At 43.4% G+C, this 25209-nt stretch overlaps 2 protein-coding genes across 2 annotated transcripts; one reads left to right on the top strand and one right to left on the bottom strand.

The window, feature by feature from the left end:
• The first annotated feature begins 114 nt into the window (after nt 1-114).
• Nucleotides 115-15707, top strand: gnptab (N-acetylglucosamine-1-phosphate transferase subunits alpha and beta). The gene is made up of 21 exons (XM_084039083.1): nt 115-397; nt 933-1018; nt 1391-1510; nt 1894-1944; nt 2572-2774; nt 3225-3289; nt 3439-3573; nt 7689-7850; nt 7942-8121; nt 8455-8625; nt 8747-8870; nt 8959-9174; nt 9336-10366; nt 10446-10645; nt 10733-10952; nt 11074-11187; nt 11341-11426; nt 11520-11618; nt 11712-11879; nt 12431-12521; nt 13792-15707. The coding sequence occupies exons 1-21, from the start codon at nt 236-238 to the stop codon at nt 13858-13860; spliced, it is 3753 nt and encodes a 1250-aa protein (XP_083895209.1). The 5' UTR covers nt 115-235; the 3' UTR covers nt 13861-15707.
• A 590-nt stretch (nt 15708-16297) lies between these two features.
• Nucleotides 16298-23829, bottom strand: chpt1 (choline phosphotransferase 1). The gene is made up of 8 exons (XM_084039282.1): nt 23413-23829; nt 21005-21152; nt 20772-20913; nt 20597-20681; nt 19990-20121; nt 19749-19907; nt 19524-19649; nt 16298-17976 (listed from the first exon to the last, which is right to left on the bottom strand). The coding sequence occupies exons 1-8, from the start codon at nt 23650-23652 to the stop codon at nt 17860-17862; spliced, it is 1149 nt and encodes a 382-aa protein (XP_083895408.1). The 5' UTR covers nt 23653-23829; the 3' UTR covers nt 16298-17859.
• Nucleotides 23830-25209: the final 1380 nt, after the last annotated feature.

Genomic DNA, 25209 nt, shown 5'->3' with positions numbered 1-25209 from the left:
CATGATAATGTGGCTCAGCCTGCTGGGTGTGTAGGACCCTGCTCCTCCTCCCCACCAGGGGGCGACAGCGAGCTCGAGGCGCAGAAGAAAGTAGCGGGGCGGCCGAGGAAGCGTGAGATGTATGGGGGTTGTCGTCATGTGTCATGCAGTCTGACTGTTGGTCAGCTGACAGACCGGAGTCGCATATGTTTACTTTCTTTGTCTGCTGCGTTAAACCTGCGTTGTTTCTGAATGAATGCAGCGGCATGCTTTGCCCAGGAGAACCATGGTAGTCGTCAACTCGGTGCTCAAGCTGCTACAGAGGCAGACGTACACCTGTCTGTCCCACCGATATGGGCTCTACCTTTGCTTCGGGGGGATCGTCCTCATGATAGTTTCCGCCTTTCAGTTCGGAGAGGTGAACTTCTTCTATTTTCTTTTAAGTCCAGTCACTCACTGCAGCCAGGTTTGTCGCAGACTAAGCTAACGCTAGTTGCTCGACAGCTGTGTGCTCGTTGTTGCTGTTCCGAGGCGCCGCCTCACCGTATTCCACTCAAATATACCATATGTTTCACATAAACTAGCTCGCTAGTTAACCCGCATATCATGAGATTGGTATTTCGAATGCTTTATGAATCTTTATTGTGTTCGTGCCACTTCGGCATTAATATCGAATCACTTTGGCTTTCCGTATTTGGAGAAATGTCTCAAATGTGTTTCCCAAGGCTTGCTAACTGACAGTCCTTCACGTTGTATTTTTTTTGTTGAAGAAGATTGCGAATAGCACGCAAAAAAAATATTTTTATTTTGTTTATTATTGTTATTGGACATATGTTCGATTAAAATGCTGTTACCAAAGATTCCCAGCTTACTCAGGAAGTCTTATTGTGCCTGTGCAGACAGTGAGGTTGTGTGTTTCCCAGACGTTGCATATCATCATGTTGTCCATGCAGGTGGTGGTGGAGTGGAGTCGGGACCAGTATCACGTACTGTTTGACTCCTACAGAGACAACGTGGGTGGGAAATCATTCCAGAGCAGGTGAGCGAAAAGACATCACTCATGTTCCCAATGAAGGGTGCCTTAAACGCATCGCCACTGTATACAGCTCATGATTATCTCTGCACTTACAGTAACAACTGAAAAACACTTCTTGGGTGGGGTTTGGGCAGAAGAAGAATCCTTATCGTATTCACGAATGTGTTGAAAGCGTGCCCATATTCTGCAACAACCATCCTTTTCGAGCCACACAGGACAGTTTGTACCCTTCCTCCGAGAGAGACCCGAAAGAACGAGGACAACGTGTAACCATGCATGAACGGAATCTAGTTCGGACTCGCCGGGGAGGGAAACCGGGTCACAGCGTTGCCGTTTCAGGACCATCTTGAGTGATATGAGCATTCCTTTTTGCAGGCTCTGTCTGCCCATGCCTATTGATGTGGTGTACACATGGGTGAACGGCACAGACGTGGCTCTGCTGAAGGAGCTGAAGACGGTCAAAGAGCAACTGGAGGAGGAACAAAGAGCTCTGAGGTAGCTATGACTCCGCTGTGCAAATGAAGTGTTGCATTTAAGTGTGATTGTTAGGTAGAATAAATGTAGGCTGTGACCCGCGCCTACATTCAAATATAAAGTTTATTCTTCTGCAGAAATTCTACATTATATAGTCAGCATGCAAATACACTCCAGGGCCTTCAGTTTTTAGCTGAATACAGTCAGAATTGACATAAAGTTGAGCTGTAGCATTATGACTGACTTGTTCAGACGTCTCCCCAGAGGAAGAAAGAATATTGGGTCAAAGGTCAGAATAACTCTGAGGATTTTCGACAAAAACATGTAAAGATGGTGTGGTTATTCTGTGCTACTCAAGGTTGTATCTGATGAAAATAGTGAGTTCACTGTTTTGTTGCACACAGGGAACGCCTGGGGAAAAATGCGAGTGAGACAACTGAAGTTCCCAAAGAGAGGTGAGCCTGAAGATACTGAGGGGGTGTGGACCTTTCTGACACCATGCGATCCAGCTCTGCCACATATTCTGCCTTTAAGAAGCTTACAATGCCGTTGTCATTCACAGACTTTCAAAACACAATGACTGATAAAGGCGCAATGAGACAGCAATGTGAGAACAGGAAGCATTGTTTATAACGTATTATTCATGATTGTCATTGGGCGCTGGGCTATTAATCTAAAATTCATAACACTTCTGGCCTTATTTTTACAACACAAATTAACTAAAAGACCTAACAAGGTGGAAGAGTGCATTTTGCGATCACTCTAATCTTACAGCTGAACCACAGTGAAGATTAAGTTCAAGGTGAGGATTTCCTGTCTTCGCCACAACGTCTTCTCCCTCCACTTTCTGATGAGATTACAAACCCATCTGAGGTTTTCTTCTTTCTTTTTTTTTTAACTGCAGAAACAAAAAGGGAAACGATGCAACATTTCCACAAAAGAAGCCGTTTAATACATTTGTGACTAATTTCACAGACGCCCACAGGTGTTTGTGTCAAACCACAGTTGGAGGAGAGGGTCGTCTGAGTGAGAGCAGGAGGTGGAGATGCATTGAGTAAAGTATTATTTCTTTTGTTTTTTAGTGTTAAGCCAGAGTGTCTGCTGTCCCACTGCATCATAGCGCCCATGCTGGCCCTGGACCCCGCTCTGCCAGCCAATGTCACTCTCAAGGAGCTGCCGTCACTCTCGTCCTCCTTGTCCGCTGCCAAAGAGCTGCTGCTGATGAACAAAGCCTTCCACCCGTCCACCACCGTGTCTGTGGTTGTCTTCCATTCGCAGGCTGATGGTATAAACACACACACACACACACACACACACACACACACACACACACACACACACACACACACACACACACACTCACCAATCACAAATTCAAATATCCAGTAAAAAAAACAAGGGAGAGCCTTAAAAAACACAGTGGTGTAATAACTGACCCCAGAAGGCAGATTATCACTGAGACAATAAAATGATTTACAATGCAAAAGATGATATCTGAATGTGATTAATGAGTAACTAGACATGAAGATGCTGCAGCGGTGGGGTGAGTCATCTGTATAACCAGTAACAGCAGCATGAAAGAGCAACACAGTCAAAGTGTGAGTTTTCCATTGCTAATGTGGCTTTTAAGCCGTCACTCGACTGCCACTTAATGTGTGGGTATCAACGATGAAACTATAGATTCATATCTGAAGATTTTGCTTTGCTCACTATTCATTCATTGTCTTTTTTACAGCTGATAAAGCCTATACAGATGTGTCCAGAGAAGACCAGAAATTCTCTGTGTCCAGATGTTACCTGGTGAGTTTATAACTGTTGCTGTTGAACTGTATGAATTCACACCCCTTGATAATATTTGCGATCACAGAACGACCGACTAAAGGTTATTAAAGTACAGAAGGTGTGTTTTTTTAATATGGAAATGAACCTCTGTGTTGTGTGTTATGCAGACGACGGATAAAGAGGCCCCGGGTCTGATCCGCATGCAGTCTCTGGCCTACATGAGCGGCTTCCCGGCGTCCTATAAGGAAACGGAGCAGCTGAGAGTCAAACTGCCCTCGGTCATAACCAGTAAGATCAAACAGGTAAAACACACACTTTTACTTTTATTGCTTATGAGTATAATTAATTCATTCAGTAATGATTCATTATTATGAGGGATGTCCGAGTCAGAGCGCTGCCTATATTGACCTAATTTTTAATTATTATATTTCTCGCACATTAAAATGTGGCTTGTGACCTTTTTACTTATAACTTAATAATGCACATTTTTAGTTCTGTATATGTGAAACATATTCAAATGGACATGTTTCCAGAGATTCTCATTATATGGATCTGTTTTATATTTGTTTACATCTACAAGATTCTTCCCCTGTGTCTTATTTATATTGAAAACATTATTTTGTTCCCATCACTTACCTCTACGACACTTTGGGAAAAATTCCAGAATAGATAAGAAGACATTCGTCTCCTTATCTTGTTGGTTTGTAATATTATCAGTTCAAGATTTTTGGTAATTTCCCCAGAATTCAACGAGAAAAATGTTGAAGTCCCACTACAGAGTCTGATAAGGAAGGTATTTTACTTACAGAGCAGGTGACAGAGTTTCATATTGGATTCAGGTACAATAAACACTCTTGGCACTCTAAACCCTTTAAGCTTCATATTCTTTACTCGGTGCAGAGAATTAGAGCATTAATTCATAAAGGGGTTTTTTTTGGAAGTGATGTCAGTGCAACGTTGACATAACTGATCTTTGCCACCAGATGTCACTCTAACAGTGTCCTATCACCGTGCTGAAGGGAGTTTGCTCACTGCAGACATTTACAGTATATTCGTGCACAAATTAAGAGCTTTTTATACACACAAATGTCAAATCCTCCTTGGAGCAGAGGTTGCACTGTCCTGCTAAATATGGCCTTTCTCTATTTGTAACAGTTATGTTGTGATAGCTCGGAGGCTTGTGTACCTAATAATTTTCTCTAATCAGAAGTCTGCTTTATATTTTGAGAGGGAGGAATGCCACTAACGAGCATGGATTACTCTGAAATAATCAAAGAAAACAAGACAGTGCAGCCCTGGAGCTGAGTGACCCTGTCTCAGCAGCAGACGGGCAGGACGGCCGTGAGTCAACTGTTTGTCCTGTCCTCCAATAATATACTCACATGGCTGATTAGAATAAATGGGTGACAGATTAGATAACATCTTTTATAACTGCCTTTGTAGACTTAAAGCGATCAAAGACGTGACACAGCAGCTTTACAGAAACCAAAAACAATCAGTAAATTAATTGATTTGTGGATAGACCGAGTCAAATTATTTCAGTTTTAAATTAAAATCCCCATAATCCACTTTTTCCAGCTTCAGGTAATATTTGCTGTGTTTCTTCCTCTCATTAGAGAGAAAACTGAACATCTTTACGCAACTTTAGGATTGCATTTCGCACCAAACAAGCCATTAAAATAGTTCAATTTTCAGTTTTCTGACATTTTTATTATTTTATTATTATTTTAAGCCAATTATTCAGTGTAAAAAATGTTATAACGATGAAATAATATGGCAGCAAAATGATTAAAAACAAAACAGAATAAATAATAAAATAATAATAATAACAATAAAGAATAAATAGTAAAGGTGCACAGTTTATTCATGTATTTCTTATTATAAAACTGATACTGTTGTTCCTAGAATCCTGCGTACGATCCCATTTTTTCCATGTTTTGGGGTTTTCCTTTCACTGCACATTTATCTATAGAAAGGAGGTTTGATCATTTTTCAAAACACATAGTCGGTTGTTGTATGATATTTTTTAGTACACAGCAGCAGCAGCAGCTTTGACAGAATCAATCTCCCTGTAACTTTGTAAGTGATGATATGCAGGTTAACAGTGTTTAACCTACATATCATCACCAAACTCGGCTGTTCCATCATTCCCTGAATGTGTCTCCAGGATTGTGGTTGCAGTGTATCCCGTTAGGTCACGTGATAATAGCTGGCGGCATTTGGGGTCTAACATTAGCTGGCGGTGCGGGGGTTAACATCAGAACAACTGTTTGGAGTGGCGTGGCGCCAGCCAGCACGCTGAAAGGTCACAAGGATTTTACTGACCTTCCCTACACTCTTGGACCCGCCCCATCATTGCATGTTGAAGCCTGGGGCTACTGGTTTAGAGTCCAGTTTCTATCTTTTATAAGTGGAAGGAGCTGGAAAAGGTGCTGCAGGGTCTAAATGGAGGGTTTGTAGTGGGAGTGGAGATGATACTGGAGTCCAGGATGGAAAGAGTGGTTGAAGGCTGGAAGGATTGTAGGTACATGTGGCACCACACAATACACCGTTTGGGTTTCAAGGTGTTTCCTGGTGTCGCCAGGCCGTTTCTGTGAAAGAGGGATGATGTGCATAGTGTGGAGGGAGAGGTTCAGCGGTGAGGCGGCCGGTATTTATAGCTGGTGTTATACCGAGCGGTATGGTGATGAAAGCTGCCCCACAACCCTCCTGATCATCTGCCCCCCAGTGTTTGTGTACGCTGATGTGTTTGTAGTAGCCTGTATTTTTACTCGTTTGCGGTCGTCCACTTGGTGTCTCATCTCCACTACAGAGCAACATTCAAAGGTTTTTGTTTCTCATAGAGCAGCTGTTAAAAAGGAGAATTAGAAAAAGAAGATAGACATGACGTAATAATTTAGCATGATAAGAGGCTGCATAGATTGTTTTAGCTGCTGATTATTGTTAGCCTATTATATTAGCAGATTGTGAAGAGTTCCCAGATGATGCCTTCAAACTTATTCTGCAAAGGAGCGGTTCTGTCTGTCCCGACGCTGTAAAAAGACAGGTGATGCTTGATGACGCAGCCTCAGCTCAGACGGAGCCGCCTATTGTGCTGCATGCCGCCGCAAAACCTCAATGCACCTGCTTAAATAGATCACTCACCACAGGGTTAATTGGTTTACTCGGTGTCAACTAATTTTTTTTTCTTTTCTTGGCTAATTACATTTTCTGTTGCCTCCGCAGTGACATACAGGTCACAGGGAACCGTTTACAAAGTGACTAAAATTCACACGGGACACTGTGCTGAGGAATAACTTCAGATAAAAGGAAGTTGGAATAATAAGAAATTACTTTAAGCAATGGAAAACCCGGTTATCTAAAACGGACAAAGCAGCAAATCCTCTCGTGTGAGAAACTAGAACCAGAAAACGATTGATCGTTTGAAGAAAAAACTAATTAAAATCATTTCAGTTTTCATTATGACTCAGTTCATAAGTGTGTGTGTGTGTGTGTGTGTGTGGGGTTTACAGCCATGTGCCAGTGTTAGGCCACCACTCACCGCCGCTCTGTGTGCGCATGTTGGAGCATTATCAGGCCTATAAAGAGCGCTATAATAAAGACAGCAACGTGATCCGGGGCTTGCTGTCTCCTGGCTGCTCCCCGCCGGGTTTATAAGACACAGTTAATCCTCCTCACCTAAAAACGGGAGCGGAGGAAAACAAAAGAGTGGAGTCGGGTGATGAAGTGAGACGGGGTGAGTCTTTTTCCTGGGAAGCTTAGAGTTTAAGAGAGGTGAGACGGATTGTTTGAAATGCAAGGCCAGGGGTGTCTCCCTTCTCATGCAACACACACACACACACACACACACGCACACACACACACACACACACACACACACACACACACACACACACACACACACACACACACACACACACACACACACACACACCACCCCTCACGAAAGCCACATCCATGTGACCCCACGGAGAAGATGACGTCACAGAATCTTCTGAACTCTCATCTCTTTAAAACACACACACACACACACACACACAGCAGCCAGCGGATGCCTCAACACAAGCATCATAGCTGCTTTGATTTGCGGGGTCAGAGGTCGACCCGCCAGTCTTCTCATTTTCCTTCCCAGACTTCCAGAAATCTTCCCGTCCCCATGATGGACAGTTGAAGGTCTCTTGTCACACGACTGGCTGCGCTCTAGCGAGCATGTGACTGTGACTGAGAAATTACTTTTTAGGATTGACTTAGAGGTCATTCCATTGATCTTGGCTTTTGTGTTTGGGAACAATATCCGACTCCAAGCATCCTGGTTGATATTCAAATTTGGTCAAGAACAAAAGCATTGGGGAAACTGAATTATATTATGTTTTGTTCTTTCAAGCAACTAACACCTTACTGTGTATTTGTCTCTCAGTTTGAGTTGTACTCTGAGGCCAGCATCGCCCTGCTCCACCTGAAGACCCCGCAGGATTTCACTGATCTGACCCAGCAGGCGAAAAAGAACCTGACCCTGGATGGGAAGGAGTTAACCATCAGCCCTGGCTACTTGTTCTGGGACCTCACCGCCATCTCCCAGGTACTACTGGTCCTCCTTTAAGCCCCGTTAGCTGGTCATCGTGAGCAATAATGTCACCTGAGAGACAGCATAAGTATCTTTTCCTCTCCAGTCCAAACAGGACGAAGATGTTTCAGCCAGCCGATTCGAGGACAACGAGGAGCTCCGCTATTCGCTGCGCTCTGTGGAGAGACACGCCCCCTGGGTGCGACACATCTTCATCGTCACTAATGGGCAGATTCCCTCCTGGCTCAACCTGGATAACCCCAGAGTTACAGTTGTCACGCATCAGGTAAAATGAAAGCCTCGACCTCTCCCACACTGCACTCCTAAACAGGGATCAGCTTATTTTTACCAACTCTTAATGCTACGTAGTGTCTTAAATAGAAAAATACCAAAACAATTACAGATGTTTCATTTGTCATATTGGAGGGAGCCTGACCCGAAGACCCCTGCCAAGAATTAATGGTTAAATTGTACTTGTTATGTTTATATTCATGAGACAATTTGAATTCTGGACCATTGGCATATAATTAAACTAATTTCCTGAAATGAGATTATACCATACATGTTCAGATTTTTATTATTATATGAATGTAAATGTGTTTTTTTCCCCCCCTTCCAGGATATCTTCCTGAACAACAGCCACCTTCCCACTTTCAGCTCCCCCGCCATCGAGACCCACATGCACCGCATCCCGGGGCTCTCTCAGAAGTTCATTTACCTTAATGATGATGTCATGTTCGGCAGAGACGTCTGGCCGGATGACTTCTACAGCCACTCCAAAGGACAGAAGGTGTGAATGCGATGGAACAAAGTGGAAGTGGAAGTTAATTTTGAAAGTTGTGGTGCATCGACTGCTTCGGCGGTTAATGGAGACGACTTTTCTCAGACGTTGTTTCCTCATTTGCCTGCAGGTGTATCTCACCTGGCCGGTCCCCAACTGTGCCGAGGGCTGCCCAGGATCGTGGATCAAAGATGGGTACTGTGACAAAGCCTGCAACAACTCTGCCTGTGACTGGGACGGAGGAGACTGCCTCGGTAAAGAGAGACACTTATCGCCTCTCCTGTGCAAATACGGCAGTTTGTTTGGTTCACGTCTCACAGGTCGTTCCTTTTCGTCTGACAGGTGCAGCGGGGAACAGTCGCTTTGTGGCGGGGGTCGGCGGCGGCGGGGCCGGTGGAGGTGGCGGACAGGTGTGGCAGTTTGCAGGTGGCCTGGGGGGTCTTGGGGGGATTTCGTACTGTAATCAAGGCTGTGCCAACTCCTGGCTGGCGGACAAGTTCTGTGACCAGGCCTGCAACGTTCTCTCCTGTGGTTTTGATGTGGGAGACTGTGGCCAAGGTGAGTTAAATGATAAAATGCATGCTGTGTTGATGTTTTCTAGCCACTATCTAGTTTATAACCATAACTAGAGTTATAATAAAGGGAGGAAGTAACACTATTTTGGCCTTATCATAGGGTTTGTTAATAAAAAATCTAGTTAACATTAATTTCGGTTGTAGATCACTTTGGCGAGCTGCACCATGTGACCCTGCTGAGGGATCAGAGCCTGTACACCCTCCCGGTCGGTGAAACCAGGCCATATTTCAGCTTCGACAGTCTGGCCCGCAGAGTCTCGGAGGCCCACGTCAGCGACAACCCGGCGCTCCGCCACACCTCCGTCGCCAACAAGTGGAAGACCATCCACCTGCTGCTCCACCCGGGCCACAACTCCACCCAGATCCAGTACAATCTCACTTTCCAGAGAGAAGACGAGACGGAGTTCGTCATGTGCTTCAGCGTAGCCGTCGACACCCGCGAGGTGCCGCAGGCGAATGTGTCCCAAGCTGCGAGCAAAGACGCCGGCAAAGAGCCAAAGCCGACGGCGACTCCAGAGCCTCCGTTCCCGTTCTCGGATGTCCCCGAGGACAAACGGGGTCCGAAGATCCAGACGAGACGGCCTGGTGAACCTCAGGTCGTCATAGACGTGCCTTCGCTGAACGTGTCACTTTTACCTGCCGCTGTGCAAAGGGAGCTGCAAAAGCTGGAGGAGAAACTCCTGATCGGTGACATCACTATGAAGGGTTATAACCTCACAAAGGCTGAGCTTCTAAAACCGTATAAGACGCTGGCTCAAAGGCAGCCAGACATGGATTCACAACCAGCCAATGAGGGTGCAGAAAAGGTCCAGGGGAAGCCCAGTAGAGAGAACTTGGGAGGAAAACCACCCTTGGAGGAGAAACCGGGAAATATTCAGAATCATCAAAACTCAAAAGAAGAAATGTCCATGAAAGACGTGGCCATCACTCCTCTTATCCCCGTCCCTATCGATGACAAGCATGAGCAAGACTTTGTAACTCTGAATGCTGCGATCCAGAGGCCCTTGACTTCAAAGCTACTAAACAGCATTTCTAAAACCAAGAGTGCGGGGAGTCTCGAACCGGTCGATGCTGCAGAAGGAGCTCCATTTGGGAGGAGACTCCAACACTTCGTCTCCGCAGACAGAGGCTTCCTGCCGTGGGAGAGGAGGAAATACTTCCAGGCACTGCTTGACGTAAGTAGGGCCTGCAACTTCCACTCGCCAAGCGGTTCGATTTATTTAAGTTTTAAATCTATTTGCGTTGACTCCACAGGAAGAGGAGCGTCTGCAGAGAGAATTGTCGTATGAGGCTGACGGGGCTGCCACTGGTCGGCGGCTGCAGGACACTTTCGCTGACTCGCTGCGCTACGTCAACAAGCTGCTCAACGGCCAGTTCGGATTCACGTCCCGCAAAGTCCCTGCACACATGCCTCACATGGTGGACCGCCTCATCATGCAGGAGCTGCAGGACACGTGAGTGTTTTACGGATTCTTTGTTACGGTATTATGACGAGGCAAAATCTCAAACTGCTCTGCGCTCTTTTTTTTTTTCCTCTTCAGATTCCCCGAGGAGTTTGACAAGACGTCAGGCCATCGCGTTCGTCACTCAGAGGACATGCAGTTCGCCTTTTCGTACTTCTACTTCCTGATGAGTGCCCAGCAGCAGCTCAACGTGTCCGAGGTGTTCGATGAGATCGACACAGACCACTCGGGCGTCCTGTCCGACCGAGAGATTCGAACTCTCGCCACGAGAATCCACGAGCTGCCACTCAGCCTCCAGGTCTGTCCTGGCTTTGAAAGAGCGTCTCTTCCCTACATAAGTCTCTGAGACTTGTCCGATAATAGTTCATAAGATTTCCTGTGATCTTTGAAGCATGTATTTCTTGGTTTGTATTTTCTAGGACCTGACTGGCCTGGAGCAGATGTTGATAAACTGCTCTAAGACACTCCCGACTAACCTGACACAGCTCCACCTGGTGAACCCAACTCAGGAGGCCTACTATGATCCCAGCATGGTGAGCCAAACTTAAGTGTATGGGACGCAAAAGAGAACCTCAAATTGACGTTCTGTTTTAGCATGTTTCCTGTTAAAACGCTTTAATCCTTTAGAAATAATTAGTTTCCGTCCCCTTTCTTACCAACATATTTGACCAATATTCAATCCACAGCCTCCGGTCACAAAGGGCCTCGTCCTCCACTGCAAGCCCATCACAGAGCGCATCCAGAAAGCCTTCAGAGACCAGAATAAATACAAGTGAGATCTTTAAGTGTCATTATTTGGACTGAAAATGGATTCAAATTCATATATAATATTCTCCCTGCTGCTAACATGTGCTCTGTTGGACAGGTTTGAGACCATGGGGGAGGAGGAGATCGCTTTCAAGATGGTGCGGACGAACGTGTCCCACGTGGTCGGCCAGTTAGACGACATTAGAAAGAATCCCAGGTAGGTTTATTTATTTATTTTTACAACCGAAGTTGACCGTTTATTATTGGCTGTGAAACAGGTTTTACCTGAACTGTCATTAATCCCCAACAGGAAGTTCATCTGTCTGAACGATAACATCGACCACAGCCATAAGGACGCTGCAACAGTGAAAGCAGTGCTGAGAGACTTCTATGAGTCCATGTTCCCGCTTTCCTCCCAGTTTGAACTACCAAGAGAGTATCGCAACAGATTCCTGCACATGGACGAGCTCCAGGAATGGTAGGATGTGATGTTTGGAGATCATTTGAGTCCTTGTTGTTTATCTAGCTCTCTTTTTTTTTCCCCCCAAAAAAATCCTGAGAAAAGTATTTCTGGCTGTCACCACCGAGTGTTGCCGTTCCAGTGTTGCCACGTTGGAACAGTGGGAATGCTGTTGGGGCTTTTAGGGTTTTTTTGTCAGGGATCCTGCTCCTGTGCTCAGGGGGCCTTCAGTTAGACAATGCCAGACTTGCATTAAGTCCTTGAAACTAGACCAAGCCGCCTCGGATCTGTCGCTCGCCGTAAGATACTTGCAAGATCATGGCACAGCTGAGCCCCTGCCTCTCCACCTCCCCTTCTCTTTGAGTAAAGTAACGAGCAGATGGCGTTGGGTGATTTCACCTTGTCAACTTCTTGCCCCGCTGCCCTCTGCATACTGTATGTTTCCTTCTTGTTACAACGAGCTTCCTCTCCAGTGAGGGGTGCCAAGTTTCCGTCTCTGCACCTGCTGCTGTCGGAAGGCGTAATGAAAGTTCCTCAAAAGGGACTGAAATGTTGTTTTTAATTTGCAGGCGAGTGTATCGGGACAAGCTGAAGTTCTGGACGCACTGTGTGCTTGTGACGCTTGTCATCTTCACCATCATGTCCTTCTTTGCCGAACAGGTTAGCGCGTCCACCTCGGACCACACACACCGCTTTATTTACACATTCCGACAAAGACACCCAGGCGTGAGTTTACACACCTCTCCGTTTCACACACGAGCTACCGAATCCTTCACTTTTGACGTTCCACTCGCAGACGGAGCCATCTCATGTGTCGCGATAGTATGAGCTGCTGAGCCAGAGCCTGCATTACAGAAATGAAAGACGCCCAGCAGTCCTCTGGAAACGCGAGGCTTTGTTGACTTGGATCAGACAGTTCTTATATATATGCTTCAAACGTCTGGGTGCCAGATAAGTGGGATTCCGATCTGTAGGAAAGCACATTATAGCAAAACATAAAAAAAAAATCAAGATTGTTTTCTTGGGCAACTTTCCTGTACATTTTTTCCAGTGTGTAACTTGTAAGAGGCTCAAATCAATGCCAGGCAATGTTGCACAAATGTGACTCAGCCTCAGTTTGACATTGAGCTGTTAAGATGCACTTCCCTAATCCAAAGGGTTCCAGTTTCCCCTCAGTGAACTGAAAGAAAGGTTAATAGTTGAGGTGACCTTCGGAGAATTTCCCCCACAGTAAAGCAGTGTTCTCAGACGTTTGATGTCTTTTTGGGACCAGATGAGCCCGCCTATCCTGCTGTCAGTTATTAAAATACAGAAATGTGAGTCAGCTTTGGACAGATTAGATTATAGAGATCAAAAGTGTCTTTCCTCCAGGGAGAGGTGATTTTAGTCTGCTGCCCTGCTTCTACAATTATGTTTTTCTTGGGTTACAGAAGGTCTGAGGGGAATTAGGTGTCAAAGTCCTTTTGACTGAACAACCGCTTTATATCTGTCCGTTAAATATCAGCCGACAGACGGTTAGCTGAGCATAAAGCGAGGAAATGGGGAAACTGTGTGGCCTGTCTGAAGGGAACTAAATCTGACAAACAGCAAAAACATGTAAAAAAAAAAAGAAAAAAGACTGCTTGTGTGCTGGTGTTGCACAGTATTCTGTGACCAGACCATTTTGAGGAGCAGTTGTTGGGCAGCCAATGGGAACTCCAGTTACAAGTAGCGATAAAGAAATAATCTTGTATGTGTTGTTAACACACCGTCGATATTATACTGAGCTAAGATCAACATCTTAATAGCTCATATTTAACAGACGTATGAGTCTCTCATATTCCATATCATCCTCTTGCCGACAGAACACAAAGCTTTTTTTTTTTATGCGTTTCCTTCGTTGCTTGCCGTTTGTAATCATGCAATTTCCTCTTCTGCCCTCATCCTGCAGCTGATTCTGTTAAAGCGAAAGCTGTTCCCCAGACGCAGAGTGAAGGACAGCAACCCTGAACGGGTGTGAAAAAAACAAAAAAAGGAAGGCTTCCCTCTCCTCTTCTTTCTGCACTTCAAACAACGTCCACCCTTTCTGCCCCGCTCAGTAGAGTGGATTCAGACCGGGGGGACTGGCTGACAGCAGGAATCTAAAGTCCTCCGTCCTTGTGTTGCATCAGCACGTACAGAGGAGCGACTCGCGTCTCATGAGATGATGGATGGGGCTGGCCGGTGGAAAGGAATGGCAGCCAGAAAGAAGAAGCCCGTAACTCTTCTTTTCCTCCACTGGGGGCATCCAAGACTTTTGTTCAACAACACACAAAAACAAAACACTCCCTCCACACTGCACCACCCTCTACGTGTCTTGCTCCCTCCATGTCATTGATTGATGTGCTGTTTAATGTAAGTGTGAAACATTCGACAACAGCTGGTCAGGACTCACTGCGTGTGTGTTTCACCGTTAAAATTCACAAACTTTTGCGGTCAGAGCTGAAATGATGAGCAGATTAATTGATGTGCAAGTATTTTGATAACCGATTTAATCAGTTCCAGTTACTCTTCACGGAAAAAAGCCAAATATTTGCTGTTGGCAGCTTCTTAAATCCGAGTATTTTTTTCTGTTTTGTATGACCATAAATTATAGGTTCAAGGAAATTGTGATAGGCTTTTTTTAAGATTATTTTGGGGCATTACATGCCTTCATTTGACAGGAGCAGAGATGGGAAATGTAGGAAAATACAGTAGGGCAGGGGTATCCAATCTTATCCAAGAAGGGTGTGGGTCCAGGTTTTTGTTTTAGCCCAACACTACCTCACCTGATCCAACTCATCAAGGTCTTGATTGAAGACCATGGATGGTTAATTAGTTGATTCAGTTGTCTGAGTGCTGGGCTAAAACTAAAACCTGCACCCACACCGGCCCTTCTTGGATAAGACTGGACATCGCTGCAGTCGGGGAATGACATGTGTGCAAACGGTCCGGCCGGCTGGGGATTGAACAGGGAACTGGCTGCTGGGGGCATTAGTGCCCATGAGGTACGTGCCCCAACCACCCGGCTTTCTGGTCGGGTTTTTCTTTTTTTACAATTTTATACACAAAATGATAATTAATAAAATAGCCAGCAGATGAAAATAATCTGCACTCGCATCCTTGGTTGTGTTTGGCTTTTATCGCTGTGGCTTCATTTTCAAGAACTGAAGGTAAAAGTATACATATAGAATGAATGAATAATTAATTTAAGTGTTGGCCGCTATATCTTTCTGTCCGTCGTCTTTAAAAACATGAAAACTTGAAGTGCCTTTGTTGTTCATTCCTGCTTGGGAACATTTTTGTTTATCTCCTGTTGGTTGTTTTTTTAATGTCTTTAAATGTTGGCCACATCGCATCCCAATCTAGTGATTTACAATAAGAAAGAATAGGGTTCAGGATAATATGATTCTTACTGTGGTACATATGGCATAGATTGTTGCAGCTACATGTAAGTGATACTACAGCTTTCATAGCCACCTGTATGTGTGTCCCTGTGGGACTCGACAGGATCGCTACTGTCTGAAATTCAGACCCCCTCAGCATGTTCTGTTTTGATTGTATTAATGTGACGGTGACCCCCAATGACTTATCTGCAACCAATATGAATGTCGCAGAATGTTAACACAGCCACTGACGATGCTCATCAACCGCGCCAACTTGTTCCTTTTGAATGTGGGTTTTACAAACTTCTTTTATTATAATGACAAAAAAGGATGGTACTATTAGACACTGTCAGCATTTTACCGCTGTTATACAAGTCATATGATGTACAGTATGTCAACAGATGAAGCGATGAGATTGCATCACTTCAGTGGTTCCTCTGACTGAAATAAAATGTGGCCTGGTTCAGTCATCTTGGTCTTTTTTTCATGCGTCAATATAGCTTAGCACACTTACTCGAGTACTGTTCTTACAGTACAATTTATGAAGTCATAATTGTACTCCATTGCTTCACTGAGGTAAATATTGTATTTACATTTTAACTCCACGTTTCTTTGACCATTATAGTTATTTTTCAGATTAAGGTTGTAGATAAAAACCGAGTATCAAGTTGGCATCCCTCGTTATGTTTCATCTGAGTTGTAAGCAGTTACACCTAGCACACTATTTTTTTTGTTTGTTTAAACTTCTTGTATGTTTTTATTAAAATAAGCTGATAACCAAACGGGTAACATTATCCAATATTTCACAAAAACAAGCAAGTCCAGAGCCATGCTAGCAGCTCTGTGAAGGCGTACGTTAGCATAATGGTATTTGAGCTAATGCTAACGTCAGCATGCTAACAAGCTAATGGTGTCCGTTTTCACCATCTTGGTTATTTGTGTTAGCATGCTATAATTAGCTAATTAGCATGAAATACATTGTTATTAAATACAAATGTTAGCCTTCAGCAGAGGTTTATTTAAATGAAAACTGTTGAGAAAGTAAACACATCGCATGAAAAATATTTTCTTTATTACAATCTTCTCGAACATACAGTATCCGTTAGTAGAAAGGTGTAGTATCGAACAGTGCAACATGGTGTTGAAACCAAGGTTATACATTTAAATGCATAGTTCCAAAATCCAGAGTAAATTATGCTAAACAATATTTTTTAGGACACCCCTCAGTATTATGTCAATAATCCTGCAAAAGGAGAATCTGAGATGAAGTTTTGCCAAATAAAAATCAGGAGTACAATTTTTTATTTTTTTTACCGGCACCACAGATAATATCCCTTTGAACCAAAATGAACCTGAATAATGAATCTGTCATATTACAACAATTCAGTAATACTCAATCAATACAAAATTATTGGTAATCCAACAAATCTTTCAAGGACCAAATTAATCACTCTCCTATACATAATATACATTTGTATAAGTGATGACATTTTAAGAGTGAACAGTACCAGTAGCATTGTATTATTTAGTGTTGCTGCATCTGGTGTGATACTGCAGTGAAAAAGAAAAGTACAAAGCAGTTTTAAATATTCACAAGTTAAACAGTAATTACAACAAAAATATTTAAGGCGTTTTCAGTTGAATCTGTACAATCACAAATGATTAACTATTAGCCCTTCAGGGAGAAGAACAGAGAAAGCAGAACAAGTCTGTGTTAATGCTTCATCAGTCGACGGTGCTCTAAAAGGCCGGAGGTGAGGCGTTTCTTTATTTGTGTTTTCCAGGACTGTAGGATGAGATGAGTAACAGAAAATAAAATATTAATAGATAGGTGTTTGTAAGAGGAGCCTGATAGAAAACCTGTCGTTGTTTTCAGCACTAACGCAGACCGTCGCCCCGTCACGTTGACAACCTGCCAGTCCACATTGCAAACTTCATTGGAAATTATTTGAGGTTTTAAAGGTCATTTTTAAAAAAAAGAGAAATTAATCTGCATTTTCAAGCCCTGATTCATGTCAGATTTAGTCACATTCATCTAATAAATACAAATAAATGATTGAGAAACTTTCAATGGGTAATTGATTTAGATTGGGCATTCGTCAAAGAGATTCATCTAATTGTGATTATGATTGTGATAAAGTTATGCGTCTTAATATATGACAATCCCACATGTTGGACACGCATGTCCGTAAATAAAAAATGCTTTGATATTTGCCCAAACAATAAAGTACCCATTAAAGAAAACATTTTGGTATTTTAGTTCAATAAGCAGGACGTAGATAAAAAAAAAAAATCCAAACTTTATTTTCTGACAACATGCAGGGATGTTGAAATTAGTGGCTAAAACTGCCAGAAATTCAAGGGAAACTCCATTTAATAAAATCCATGCTTTTTCCATAACTTTTCTTTTTTTTTTCCTTCCTTTTTTGGCTTGTAGTGTTGAGTTGGTTTCATTTTTCCATCTTGTGGTAGAGGCAGTTTTAATCAGAAATGGTCACTTTGTCAAGGCTGCAGTGGCTCGGGGTTGAGGAGGGTCTCTCCTCCTCATCGTCGTCTGCTTTCAGGAGCGGGGAGAGGTCTGCGTCTCCCCCCGCCTCCTCCCGCCGGGCAAGCCATCAGTCGCGGTGTGCTTGGCTCGGCGGTGTGATGCTGAAAACTTGGATGCGCAGGTGAGCGGCGATCTGGAGGCACACGCCCATACAGTAGCGTGCTAGATCTAGAAAAGAAAAGACCTGGAGAAAGAGCAAGAGGATCAAACATCACATGCTGCGTTAGTGCCGACATGTATTCAATGACTGTGAAAGATTTTATAAAGTGCTCAAGTCTTTCAAAATATCACCAGTTTTTGGGATCACTGGCCAATTTACCTGATGTAACAACATGTGGTTCAGTTTTAGTAGTGTATGGGGAAAGCAGCAGAAGCAATAATTGTAGCTCTTACTTTATGATAATGAACGTGCTAAATTGTACTATATATATAACAATAACTCAATTAAAAATAATCAAGAATCTTTGACTAAGCACTTCTAGATGTTTTGTAAGGTGCTATATAAATAACTTTATTACTAATAGGTGCATGCCAGCAGGAAAAGCACAGGTGTAACTGATAACATTAATGAGTGTTACGTTCAAGCGTCCCAGTAAACCAGCATACACGACACCAGGTGTAACTAATGTCATTGGGGACACCTGTGCTCTACCTGCCGTGAGGTTGAGGTTTGATCAGCCAGAATAACTGGAAACACCCACTCAGGATGTGAAGGACTAGTGCTGCAGCAAACCTCATGCAAATGCTTGTGTGTCTAATCTAATTTAACAAATTGTTCAATGAAGCAATAGCTGTTAGTCCAGTTCCTCCTGACCATGAGAACTGCTTGTTTTTTCTGTCCCGGAAGAAAGCCACAAGCCCAAACGCGCGAGTCTAACAATAAACTGTGTCACCTATTCAGACTTTCCCTCCTACTGGCATCTTGGCGTTGCGCCAGAGATGACTGCTCTAGTTTTCTGTCCAAACAAGTACTATTTTAATTTCAGGATAATGATCATGCATTCACGCTGTGAACCAGGAGAGATAGCATGCGTCATGAATGTCAAAGGAAGGTTTCCGTCATCTCGTCGGTCTAAAAAGGAACTTTGAGCCGAGCCTTGAACTCCAGCTGTAATAACTTGAGTCCCTGATTAGAAGTGAAAGACACACGGACGGGGCTGAGAACCACGCTGTGCTCGCTGACGTGTCATTACACTGAATGGGTTTTTCCTTGGAAGTCGTAACCCGTCCTGCAAGTTGTAACTGCAGCTCTCCTCCACACTTGGTTCAATTAAGTTGTCGCAATGTTCAGATCTTAATAGAAGCCGGCGTCTCGGAGAAAAGAACGTATTAATAATGAAACGGTGAATGAGATGTTTTTTCCGGTTAAATGATACTTTTCTCTGCGACAGCCTTAAAGATACACTTGTTTGTTGAGCGAGTCGTGGGCTCCGCCTCACAAAGCATAATGTACGGTTTATATAACACCACAGTATCCAAACAGTCACCACGGAGAACATTTCACACCATCAAATATCAGACCTTTTCCACATCACAGTAAGTCTAAACTGAACAAGCCATCTCTCAAACACGCTCTAACTTTTTTGGCGATAAAGTCATAGAGTATCTCTATTTGTTGTTGTCTGTTGGTTTGTAGTCAAGGGTGTTAAACTGCAATATTAAATATTACCAGAATGCCTTTAGAAAAGGAAGGAAAACCATAATACTACTATAAATGCGTGAGACACTGACCATGGCGATCCAGAGGACTATGTGCTCATCGATGAAGCTGTTGAAGTACTGGTTGAGGAAGAGGAGGCCGGGGCCGATGAAGGCTGTGTCCGGGAGGTGCAACTCACTCTTGGTCATGTGTGCGACCTTCAAAGACACACAGGAGGGAAAGAGAAGCACCGACTGAATACAGGCTGTACTAAATGACCCGGTTAAATACAAACTTTATAGACGATAGGAACGTACCACCAGCTTGTTGGAGATCTTGGCGGCGACCAAGCCGAAGGCGAGCAGGTACAGACAGGGGTGGAGCTCGAACAGCTGGCTGGACGACTTCTTGAAAATGATGAAGGCCAGGGTGAGGATGAGGCCGATGTGCAAACCAGGACTCAGCACACTGGTGTCCTAAACGGAGCGAATGTCAGTGAGTGTGCATCACAACAGAAGTTCTCTCTAGACTCGGGTGTAAAGTGTGACTCTGACTTACAGCCACGGTTGAGCCGTTTTTGCCGACACCCCCATTCAAAATGACATGGAAGTAGTTGTAGCAGGAGTAGAGGGCCCCGCCGATGATGCCGATGATGGGGAAGGTGTACAGCTTCAGTCCAATGACGGGCAACTACGGAAACATGTGATGGTCAAAGTAATGCAAAGACGCACAGGGTTCTCGTTTATAGTAACACGAAATGTGCTTTTATGAAAGCTGCAGGCATGCCTAGCATGATGGGAGGACAAAGCAACAAAAGAAAGCGGGGGGGGACATCATCAGCTTTTTGAGCCAGATCATGTCCAGTAGATGACCTGTTGCCATGGCGTTAGCTACCCATATTTACCTTTTTTTACTTCTCATGTGATGTTAAGTCAAGCCTCCAAAGGCAGCACAGAGTAAAAGTAAAACACAGATTCTATTTAATGACTAGAATGACGACTAAAAACTAGGAAATGATCAGATAATTAATTTGGTGCAAACACTAATGAAGAAAACGTTAACTATACAGGGTGAAATGAAAGTGTGTGTGTGATTATGTATGTGTGTGTACAGTACTTGAGCATCTGCACATGTGACTGTACAAAATATTTTTCTTCTCAGTTACCGTGGCTTGCCAAAGGCTCACACCTCCGAAAGCCGACATCAAATACATGGTGATGATGGCGATCTGCACCTCTGTGACGTCAATCCTGCCAGGAAAGTAACGGGGAAGAAGGAGATTATTAGTTTAAGTGACTTCATAATGGTTTCACAGCAGAAGAGAATCTGTGTCGACTTACAGGCCGAAGCGGAGGGTCCCGGATACGTAGGTCTGCCAGTGGGCGCAGAAAAACATGAACATCCCGATGAAACCACAGAAGAAAATCCAGTCCGGGTATCTTCCTATGCCACAGGAAATGCACGTTCCCACGGCAACAAAGACTGAAGGCGGGAAGAACAACAGACAAACCAATGATGAATCTCTTCCTCAACCAAATAGGAGAAGAGTTAAAGTTAGCGTTCAGTAAATCACCAGTGGAGACGGCATCGCAGCCGTGATCAAAGAGCTCCCCCAGAGCTGAGCTGGTGTTTGTCCTCCTGGCCTGCTTCCCATCAATAGCGTCCAGAGACTGGTAGATGAACAGACCCAGAGCACTCAGGATGAAGGCCCATGCTGGAGCCTGGGGGTCGGGGGAGACTTCATTTAGACAAGAAGGACCACAGCCTTGCACTTCTTTGAAGCAACACACTTAGGAAACGCAAGGTAGACCTTAGAGCAGTGGGTTTATCAATTATTTAATGGAAAGGAAAAATAGTAATTTAAGTTAAAAATATTAATAATACTATTTTTTATTTTTTTTCCGACTGCTGGTCGAACAAAACTAATATTTCAAAATGTTCTGACATTTTGTAGACCGAACGATTTAAAGAGACAGTCATCAGCAGATCAGTCAACGATGAAAACACTAGTTAGGTGCCGGTCATAAAGCAAAGGGCAGCTAACGTCTTCCAACTAGAGACACTATTTAAGTCCATCACAGTAACACAGTACATCACAGAGCAGCGTTTCATAGTGGATGTGGACTGAATTAAACATTAACCATTAGGGGGGGGAAAGAAGGTGCACTGTTACAGACAGGGTGGCTACTTTCAGGCTGTTATCTACAAACTAAAGTGGCGGACATGCAAAGAGGATGCAGAATTATTATGAGGCAATAGAAATCAGGCATCCTGCTAGACTGGTTTGATAAACGTGCGGTCAATGATATTCTCCAGATTTATTTTTACATTTATGTATTTATTTTAGTTTGTTTACTGACTTGTTTCTATAGTTCACTCCTTTTTATTCATTTTATTATTATTTATTTATCTAAATATGGAGATATAGTGGCTGGTGGGGCTGGTTGAGGGGGTAATGACCTTTTTTAAAAGTTAAAAATGTTTGGATTTCTTTCGTAGCTGATCTGTGTTTATCCATATATCAGAAAATAAGGTGAGTAAGGATCTAGGCTGTAAGGCGACACTGTGCCGTCCATCCATGTATGTCATTATAAAATCGTCACCACACAACTTGTAAAACAGAAACTTACGAGTAATATTTCAAGCGTTATCCATGAGTGTATCTGTGTGTGTGTGTGTGTGTGTGTATACTGTAAGTGTGTGTGTGTGTATACTGTAAGTATAGGGGATGAGGGATTCCAGCTGTGGCTAAGTTCCTCTAACTGGGGTGGAGGTTGTAGACCATCTGGACACTACAGCGGGCCAACACATCGTGTTTACCACTACAATGTTTGTGAGTGTGTGTGACAGAGGGAGACAAAGATAGTCTGTGTTTGCGAAGAGATAGCGAATCTCACGCCGTCCTAAACATTCAAAGATCCTGCTGTTTCCTTCAAAGTCCATGTCCTGAATGCATCATGGACTCGCGGGGACAGAGTCCGCTTGTTTAGGGTTATCGCAGAGGTCACACGGTAGGGAGACCTCAAAAACTGGTTGTTTGGACCAAATTCCTCTAATATTATGTTTGCAAATGCATGAGACTTTCATACCTTTTTTAAGTCTGTGAAGGAGACCGGCCAGGTTTCCCTAATGCAACACTAAATAATGAATAAGGGGGGCTGAAATGCATTTGCACATGTGGAATTTGACAGTAACAGCATGCTGCACGGACTGTGGACTTAGCTGCAAGGCTGTCATCGTTATATTGAACAAAGGTTTGAATCTGATAAACACACACCTATGCATGTCCTCCTTGCTCCAAAGTGAACCTGGTGACACAGGTTAACTGGGTCACAGGTCCGTTTCAAGGCCTATTAGTGTATTTGAGTTTTGCATTTTAGGGAACATGTAGCTGAGACTAAATTAGAAATGTAAACAGCTAGTTGTGTTGTTGCTGCGAGTAGCACTAACTTACTAACTAACTAACTTAACAAGAGCAAAAACATGTCCCCTTCAAATGTCTGTTTTACCATCAACAGTAGCACATCACGTGAGCCCGAACAGACAACAACACAACGTCAACGCTGACGACGTATAATCCCGATTCCTTATCCGATGTACACCTAAAAGAGTTCTGACTCGGACGTGGTTATTTCACGCTATATAATTATACTACGGTAATAGAGCTGTCATTTCTGATATTCTGCCCAAACACACCGTGGGCGTTAGCGAACAGGGTTGCTGACTATTAAATGGTAATGTTATTCAAAAGAAGTGAGAAGGTGTGAGGCTCAAACGTACGCCGAATTAATAAGTGGACTCTGCTGATTCAGGAGATGTTAAACGTTAAATATGAACACGCGAGAGCTCGCGCAGCTCGCCACTTAACTTTAATTTACGCCATTTTTGAACGGAGCACTGGCGTGCGTCCCACACCACAGAAGGACGAGATAGGAGCTTCCCCCCCTAGAAAACTTTTGGGCCAAGGTCGCTTCAACTCACCTCCTCCGTCGCCGTGGGACAATAATACATGAGCACCACCGTGGAGACGATGTTGACCAACAGTCCAACAATAGTCAGGGTGTTGGGCGCGATCCATGTCGGGATTTGTTCGACGAGCCAGTTCCAGTAGATTTGACACAAGGGCTCGAACAGGGACCGACCGGAGGCGCTGTATTTATGCTCCTCCAGCCGCTTGAGTTGAGCGGGTGACAGCGACTCTGGCCACAAGAAATGTGTCATTGCTGTTTTCTGCCCGGCCGCTCCTTGAATTACCGATAAACTTCCCAACACTCCCGGGTGGAGGCTCGGACGGGGGCTATCTTCGCTCGGCCGACTCCAAAATATAGCAGCTCATTTGGCATTAACGGCTAAGTGTCTAGACGAGGCCATTTCTACGGCGGAACCATGAGACGTCGACGCGTTTCTGACCGAGGTACGTCCCCGCCGGAAGCGAGGATCCGGAAGGGCACAATACAGAGGTGTGTGTGTGCCGGGAAGCTTAAATTAAAATGTACACATAATTAATTAAATCGCATAGTAAGTTGGCACGTAAAGTGTACATAAGTAGAAATACAAGTCAGCAAACACGGACGTTTTCACATTCACGTTTGGGAATCACCCAACCCACCCATCTTGGTTTTATTGTGCTATAAGTGAGTTAAATGATGAAATATTTTTTTAAATTCCACATGCAAAATGTATTTAGTGGTTAGATTTTGTCTACAACTAATTGTGGAGAAATAATGAATCCTCAATTCCTCAATGTATCAGCTTAAAAAGACATTAATATACTGGAATAACCATATGAATTGTATTTAATTGTCTAAAGTGAACTCTCCCCAAATGTCATGAAGAAATTCCAATGATGTGATTTCTGTCCAAAGGGTTTGCTATTTATGTATTTATTTTTGAATTAATTCAGGCTATTTCTGATGAATAAATAGACTATAAAACATTTTTATTAGGTTTTTTTTTAACATAGTGGTCCTGCATAATTTGAAAAATTGAATTTAACATGTCGAACATCATCATGTATTTAAAGAGGACCACCACTTTAAGATATTCTCTGTCTAATACAGAATCAAGTTGTGTGTAAATTCTGTTGTTTTCTTTGACACATAGTATTGTCATCCAAACAAAAATAGTACTCAAAACATAACCAGCTTTTAAATTGTCTTTTTATTGTAATCCATGGGTCATAATTACAAAGGAAAATACATGCGCACATGACTGAGCATCAATCAAACCTCAAGTCTCAATATGAATGTTTCATGCAGAATATGGACTGTGTGTAAACTTCTACATTTTCTCACTTATTAGACACAAATTTCCCACACAGAAGTGAAGTGAACAATTTATGCATTTAATCATAGCAATGTGAATTATCTTAGAAGGGTCTACACATTCATTAATCCAACATAACTCTGGTCTATTTAAATTTTTCTTGTCATGAAGAACTTCTGACATGGCATACAAACACCAAACTTTAGTTTATACACTCCCTTTTCCCTTCTCTCAGACCCCCCGGAAATAAATTATCACCTTCGACAGACATTCCCAGCAAGAATCAACATGTAAACACTGCAAGTGTGTCACTGTGCTATATATGTGTTATGCATATGTTGTATTTTTTTTTTTTTTTACACACTATATGTACTTATTATAGAACCAAAACACTGCCGGCAAGCGTCTGAGCTGAAACAGAGTCTTTTGAAAAACAAGAGGGTGACAAAGAAGTGAACTGGCTTTTTTTCCTATGGTAACTAGCTCCAAACCTGCACACAGCATGCCAAACCA

This window comes from Eutrigla gurnardus (genome assembly GCF_963514095.1).
Source record: "Eutrigla gurnardus genome assembly, chromosome: 21".
NCBI classification, from domain to species: Eukaryota; Metazoa; Chordata; class Actinopteri; order Perciformes; family Triglidae; genus Eutrigla; species Eutrigla gurnardus.
This window is presented reverse-complemented; position numbering and strand designations above follow the sequence as displayed.